Below are 7,591 nucleotides of genomic sequence, written 5' to 3' on the forward strand. Positions count from 1 at the left end.
ACGACATGGAAATCCTCGGGTTACTTTGCTCGGGATGCCATGACATGAAAGTCGGGCATTATCTGTCGAGGATTCAAACCATCGGGTCACTTTACTCGGGATGCCACGACATGGAAGCCGGGCATTACTTGCCGAGGATTCAAACCATCGGGTCACTTTGTTCGAGATGCCACGGCATGGAAGCCGGGCATTACTTGTTGAGGATTCAAACCCTCGGGTCACTTTGCTCAGAATGCCACGACATGGAAGCCGGGTATTACCTGCTAAGGATTTAAACCCTTGGGTCACTTTGCTCGGGATGCCACAACATGGAAGCTGGGCATTACCTATCAAAGAATCAAACTGTTGGGTCACTTTGCTGGGAATGCCATTGCATGGAAGCCCTTGGGTCACTTTGCTCGGAATGCCACAACATGGAAACCCTCGGGTTACTTTGCTCGGGATGCCACGACATGGAAGTCGGGCATTATCTGCCGAGGATTCAAACTATCAGGTCACTTTGCTCAGGATGCCACGACATGGAAGCTGGGCATTACTTGCCGAGGATTCAAACCATCGGGTCACTTTGTTTGAGATGCCACGGCATGGAAGCCAGGCATTACTTGCCGAGGATTCAAACCCTCGGGTCACTTTGCTCAGAATGCCACGACATGGAAGCCGGACATTACCTGCTAAGGATTTAAACCCTCGGGTCACTTTGCTCGGGATGCCACAACATGGAAGTCGGGCATTACCTGCCGAAGATTCAAACCCTCGGGACACTTTGTTAGGGATGCCACAACATGGAAGCCGGGCATTGCCTGTCGAGGATTTATACCCTCATGTCACTTTGCTCGGGATGCCACGACATGGAAGCCGAACATTACCTACTGAGGATTTAAACCCTCGGGTCATTTTTTGCTCGAGATGCCACAACATGGAAGCCGGGCATTACCAGCCGAGGATTCAAACCCTCGGGTCATTTTTTGCATTATTCATTGTTGAAGTTTCTTGAATAACATTTCTACATTCTATCATGCAGAAAAATATCATTCTTTGTTTTACATTTTGTTTGTTATGACATTGCATATGCTGAAATTTCTTACTCCCTTACCTTTACTACTTGAGTCTAGGGAGTGAGGGGCATCTAATATACATAAAATATGTCTACACACTTGGCTGCACATATGCATATATACGTGGCTGCACACCAGAAAGGTCCTTCAAACGGCGTATTATCATGTGGGCCCCATATCATTAATACTGTGTAGATATTATTTCTTCTAATCTCTTCCAAGACGAGTAAAGATGACTGACCTAGCTCAGTCGACTGTAACAGCTCACCATCCACTCAATCAGATCGTAATACAAACCAACCCGGACTATACAAGGAACAGTGTCTGACAGAGGTAGGTATTCACATTTACTACTCTTACCGTATTTCACTCTTATATACCGATTGCCCGGTTCTAACTTAATCATCTGAGTTACCACGAGCTAGGATCAAGAACTTAGGTTTAGACCAAGTTTCGACCTGGCCGAAATTGAGTTTTGGTCAAAACCAACCAAAACCAGATACTTTCTCCCATACATGGGGAACCTTGGTTGGGGGGGGGTTTGTCGAAACTACGGAGTTGGAGGGGTTTCTGTCAAAGCCAAATCGAGATATGCCTTTCTTGGTCGAGATGAGGTATTATATAGACATGGTTCAAGGTGGTTCAACCATGTTTCGATCGAAACATGATCAAAACCACCAATACATGGTCAAAACCCTGCATTTTTAAAAATCCACCTCCAACTCGTCTTAGAAACTTGTGAAACCGAGATATCTCGGTTGTTTCGATAGGTTTCGATCGAGTTCTTGATCCATGAGCACGAGTTAACCTCGGGTTTTATCTGATCATTCTCCATCTCTTCCACAGGTCATCCACCTCAGCAAGTTCAGAATCATGCGACAACAGTTTGGTTTCGATTTCACCACTCCTACATCGAAACAGGCCCGAACCAACCGATTGACATCCATAGGGCATGGTTTTAAAAAATTGGAATCAGAATCAAATTGACCAATGCTGATTCTGATCCAAATCGGCCGAAATCGACTAGAGTCGGACAGAAACGGAGTAAAATCCACGGGAATCAGTTAGATTGATTACAAGTTCACAACTAATTCTTTCCCAACTCGAATCCAAATCGGCCGATTCACAGATTGGATCTCGATTCTTAAAACCGTACCGTAGGGTCCACTCATTTCAGCCTCACTCTGAACCGTGATAGGTTAGGGAGTGCTATTCTACTTACTGTGCGTGACGAGCCCAACTCAGTATACATTCTTATATATATTTCCTTGCTTCGATTAGGGTTTTGGGCTGGCACATTTCCTGTTGCTCTTCATAGGCTGAAGAAGCACTGGAGGCGTAGTTAGTTCAAGGTCGAAGACAGAGGCAAGAAGTTTCGGAGGAAGAGAAATCATGGTTCGTTTTCTTCCTAATTTCCTTTTCTCTTGATTGTTATGTTGGTTTCGTTCTCGTTTTGTTGTCACCAATCCTCAACATTCGTAAACTTTGATTTGATTTCAGAGTTAATCTTCACCAGAAGAAGTGATTTATGTTTACTTTAGGTTTAAAATTTTTTACTGAGATCTTGTTCAGCAAGTTGTTCCCACCCCATTGTTTTGGGTTCTTCGTTGCATATTTAGAGGTTTCAGAGACCTAGTATGGTGATAATTGGTTTCCTTGCCATTCATAGAATGTTGTGGATCTGATCTTTTATTGCTGTATTCTGAGTAGTTTCTTCTCACCCCTCCTGCGGTCTGCATTTAGTATTTCTGTGTTCTCCGTGATATTGTGTAGATTTTTATTTTAAACAGTCAGTAGATGACCTTTTCAATGACAAATTTTGGAGGAGAATTGCTCAAAGTTTATTTACCCCAACGCTGGTGATGAGACTTGAGAGTCGAATATGAATCAGCTTCGGCATGATCATTCATTGTGGATGTTCCATTTCACAGCGCGAACCCTCATATGGCTAACTAAATGTTAGTCGTTATACGGAAGACACCAATCTCAACCCCCCTCCCCCAAAGGAAAAAAAAAAATCGATTTTATAGTCAAACACAAAGTTTTGGAGCTTTTAATGAGTCGGTGTAAAAAATCTCTTTATGTTCCAGAGCTATATGAACTTAGAGTCGTCTTATTTGGTACATTTTGTCCTTTGATATGAATATGTAATATCATATACTGTAGATTTAGAGTTCTAGTCCTAACAACAAGTGTTGGAACGAGAGAAGCTTCAGTTCTAATAAGAAGAAGGGAATGGGATGTCTACGCTAGTGATGTGTAATATAATCTTACTCGCTAGCAGCTATTCACCATTGGATCCCCTGCTGCCCGCTGCAACGCCGCATTCACCCACTGCAACCCACACCCCTCCCCCTCGCCTGCCCCCATCCCTGTCCTTGGACCCTCTCCCCACCTCTCCGCCCTTTGCATCTCTTTCCCCCTACCTCTGTATCTGAAGAACACAGTTGAGAAGAACAGCAGTGTATTAAATTCCTAGAACATGAGGATAAAAAACTCATTAGACACAGTGAGGATCGAGTATCTATTATGCTGTTTCCTCTATAATTCACAGGGACATCAAGTCTTCAAACATAGTGCTATATGCAAATTGGATGGCGGGAATATTTGATTTTGGATCATCGTCAATGGGACTGGAATCTCAGATTGGGCAGTATATGTCCATGAAAGCAGCAGGGACAGTTGGGTACATGGATCCTGAGTATATCGGGCTGAATGTATTGACAGTGAAGAGTGATGTTTATAGGCTTGGAGTGGGTTTGCTTGAGATATTGACTGCGAAGAGAGCTTTATATTCAAAGTAGAAGGAGAGGGAGGAAGACCAATGAGCATGGTGGACTGTGCTGTGTCCAAGGTTATGGCTGGAGAGCTCGAGTCAGTATTGGATGTGCGGGTTGGCCACCGGAGGCGCATTAAGCAGAGGCGGTGGAGTTGGTGGCATACATGGCGGTGCACTGCGTCAACTTAGAGGAGAAGGGGAGGCCAACGATGATGGACATTGTTACTGATTAGGAGACCTTTCTCTCTATAAGAAGACAACCATGGTAACATCTCTAGGGGTACCATTTCCATTGTCTCCAACTGAAAACCCAAGTCCAAAATTTAAAGACGATGAAATTATCCTGCATTATTGTAGAATTAGCTGGTTTTTGGATAGCTTTTCGACTTTTGACTGAATCTTTGGTTAATTTCTTTACTCAATCCAATCCGAGAAGAGGTGTGGGAGAGGGAGATGAGGGTGCATATGGGCAGGGGGCAGTGGGAGGTGTGGCTGGGAGAGGGGGAGGGGGAGATGGAGAGGGATATGCAAGGGGATGAGCTGGCAGGGAGTAAGAAGGGGGAAAGAGGGGAAGAGGGACCGCTGTAGCAGCGGTGGTGTGCAGGTGATGTAATACAGCGGGAACAATGACTGAGATGCTTGCAGTTTCATTCAGCAGTCAATAAGAGATGCTAGCTTGCAAGATTCACAATGGGAACGATTTGCTGAGAATCTTGGTAATATTTGTTTAAGGTGAGTTGAACTTTTGTGGGTTAGACATGTACACTTAACAGTTCTCTGGTGATTAGAAGAGAAATAAAAATTGTTGTAGTAATAAAGTTGAACGTGTGATAGTCCTTGTCATAGCTCAATTTGTTATTGATTTTGTTACATTTTTTCTTTCCTTGTTTCACAGTGAACTTGTAATGACATGATATTATTATTTAACTCGTCATTTCTTTCCTTGTGTAGTAGTTAAGACAAGTTTGTTTTTTCATGAACTCTGCTCATTGGTGGGAATAATTTTGGGAAAACATATTAATGGCAACAGCGGATGATGAGTGATGTGGGTATCACGTGTTCATAAAGTTATGACTTATCATACTGTCAAGATGAGGCCATTGGAACCTTTGTTCATTTCTTTTGAAACTCCCCTTCCCACTTTTTCTTTTCTTGTTCCCATTCCAGCTTTCTGTTGGTGGTGACTTTTGAAGTGGAGTGTTCTAGATGTTAGTAACAGTGATATTATGATCAAGGAATGCTATCTATATTAGATACATTTTTACATTCTTAATTTGTAGTCCTTATATCTGTAAGGGAAATTTCGAGTTTTTAGCTGAGGTCACCATAATCTTTCTGGTTTTAATTTGAGCTCTGAGTCTACCATTATTGTTCATTTCAGGCACGAGGTTTGAAGAAACATTTGAAGAGGCTCAATGCCCCAAAGCATTGGATGTTAGACAAACTTGGCGGTGCATTCGTAAGTACAGATAGTTCCTTAAGTCTGTGCGTTATCTACTTGCTGTGTTGCTTGTTAATAATATCCATGGTCTCTCATTGTTTATCTAATACATTAATTTTTTGTTGCAGGCTCCAAAGCCATCATCTGGACCCCACAAGGCCAGGGAATGCTTACCCCTGATTCTTATCTTAAGAAACAGACTGAAATATGCCCTCACATACCGTGAGGTTATTGCTATACTGATGCAACGCCAGGTTCTTGTTGATGCGAAGGTTAGGACCGATAAGACCTACCCATCTGGATTTATGGGTAAGCATTCTTAACCAACACCTAGTTTTGCCTGAGTTGTGCTTTGATTGTCAATTTCACAGATCAGATGTAGTTATGTTCTCCTGATTATGGTGTTCTGAAGGAATTATGTTTTGTTGTATGATAAAATTTCCTTGGTGGAACACTGTATATTTGCTGCCCATTCATCCTTCAGGTCCTGTGCAAGGCAATGGGAACAGCTTCTTCCAATACTCCTATGATAACAGCTTCTTCTAATCCTATTGTGATGATATGTTCCTAAAATTCTAATTTCATTCTCCTTTATATGGTTGAGAAATGTCTTTTTTTCCCCCCAATATTGATCTAGTTTGATAAAAACTGGAAATTAACGATGCTTTTATCTTGACATACTATTGCCAGATGTCGTATCAATTCCCAAGACAAATGAGAACTTCCGTCTCCTTTACGATACCAAGGGTCGTTTCCGTCTGCACTCGATCAAAGATGACGAGGCAAAGGTGAGTTATTCTTTTGTGAATTAAGATCCTTCAACCAGAAATTTCTAAACTTGACCTTAGGTTGGAAGGTTACCCCAGCCTGTTGGTTTGTGTTCCCAATTGTTGGCCTCTGGTAATGCTGACATTGGTAGTCATACCATATTCTTCTGATTGCTGAAACAGTTTTTGATGCCCTTGGTTTGTTGTATAGTTGGAAAATCCTGGTTTGTCTGATCTTAATTCACCTCTTCTTTCTTTCAGTTTAAGCTCTGCAAGGTGCGTTCTGTGCAATTTGGGCAGAAGGGTATCCCATACCTCAACACCTATGATGGACGCACGATCCGTTACCCAGACCCACTCATTAAGGCCAATGACACCATCAAGGTTGACCTCGAGAGCAACAAGATTGTTGACTTTATCAAGTTTGATGTTGGGAATGTGGTCATGGTTACTGGAGGTAGGAACAGAGGCAGAGTAGGAGTTATCAAGAACAGGGAGAAGCACAAGGGTAGCTTTGAGACGATCCACATTCAGGATGCCACTGGCCATGAGTTTGCAACTCGTTTGGGTAATGTCTTTACCGTTGGCAAGGGTACTAAACCTTGGATATCTCTGCCGAAGGGCAAGGGTATCAAGTTGTCCATCATTGAAGAGGCCAGGAAGAGGCTTGCAGCCCAAGCAGCTTCAACTGCTTAAACTTTATGGGCAGAACACTTGCAGAGGTAGATGCAGTGTTTTTAGTTTTGGACGGAATTGATAGTTTTGAATCTTGCCATTTAGCTTTGAGGATCAAACTTATTTGTGTCTGATTTTTGTTTGTCCCTTTGGTAATTTGGACAAATTTTTGTAGGTGTAATCCAGTTTTAAAATTTACGAATTGTTGGATTGATGAAAAAGTTTCAGATCTCATTTAATTAGATTCTTTCTTATAGTTCTATGTGCTCACTGGGTTAAGTATCTTGATTTATGTTTGCATATATGTTCATGATGCAACAGTTGCTGTCCATAGGCTTTATCAAGGCTTACCTAATGAATTAATTGGTCTGTATATTATACAGTCAATAATTCTACTGCATGGGTTTGTATGATCGGCAGTGGCTCATAGCGCTCTATAACCATGAATAAACTTTGATGTAAGATCTCAAAAGTTTGTTACCTATACCAACTTGAGCTGCTCGGTGCTGAACTCATCTTGTAGGTAATGTTTTTGCTAGTTGAAGTCCCTACTGAAGCAGTATGAACTACTACTCGTTATGCTTTCGTTTTCTGAGATTTCCTTTCAATCGTATTGTCACAGAAATGAGTGAAAATGGAATTTGTATTTCTTCTTTCCTTGTTCAATTTCTGCTGTAACTTTTTGATGTCCAAACCTTCTACGAAAAGGCCTACTATACTACTGTGATGAAACACATCCATGTATAGGTATCATCCGAGAAGATGTGGGTGGATGATGAAATCTGGACTCATTCAGGTACTTAAAAATAAATATCTTCGAATGAATAGAATAATCTTTTCTTCTGCCATTTAACTGAGGGAGTGTCCATTGAGT

The 7,591-nt window shown here is 41.9% G+C and overlaps 1 protein-coding gene across 1 annotated transcript; it reads left to right on the forward strand.

Annotated features, from left to right (window-relative positions):
* Positions 1 to 2,295: 2,295 nt before the first annotated feature.
* LOC122671427 (40S ribosomal protein S4-like) lies at positions 2,296 to 6,971 on the forward strand. The gene is made up of 5 exons (XM_043868626.1): positions 2,296 to 2,450; positions 5,216 to 5,293; positions 5,404 to 5,584; positions 5,966 to 6,063; positions 6,304 to 6,971. The coding sequence occupies exons 1-5, from the start codon at positions 2,448 to 2,450 to the stop codon at positions 6,736 to 6,738; spliced, it is 795 nt and encodes a 264-aa protein (XP_043724561.1). The 5' UTR covers positions 2,296 to 2,447; the 3' UTR covers positions 6,739 to 6,971.
* The last annotated feature ends 620 nt before the right edge of the window (positions 6,972 to 7,591 follow it).

Source organism: Telopea speciosissima, chromosome 8, assembly GCF_018873765.1.
Source record: "Telopea speciosissima isolate NSW1024214 ecotype Mountain lineage chromosome 8, Tspe_v1, whole genome shotgun sequence".
In the NCBI taxonomy this organism is placed as follows: Eukaryota; Viridiplantae; Streptophyta; class Magnoliopsida; order Proteales; family Proteaceae; genus Telopea; species Telopea speciosissima.

What these genes read in the sequence shown, in the direction of transcription:
- LOC122671427 (XM_043868626.1), top strand. An exon ending in ACAAACTTGGCGGTGCATTC is followed by an intron (nt 5,294 to 5,403) that starts GTAAGTACAGAT and finishes TTTTTGTTGCAG; the next exon opens with GCTCCAAAGCCATCATCTGG. An exon ending in TCAAAGATGACGAGGCAAAG is followed by an intron (nt 6,064 to 6,303) that starts GTGAGTTATTCT and finishes TCTTTCTTTCAG; the next exon opens with TTTAAGCTCTGCAAGGTGCG.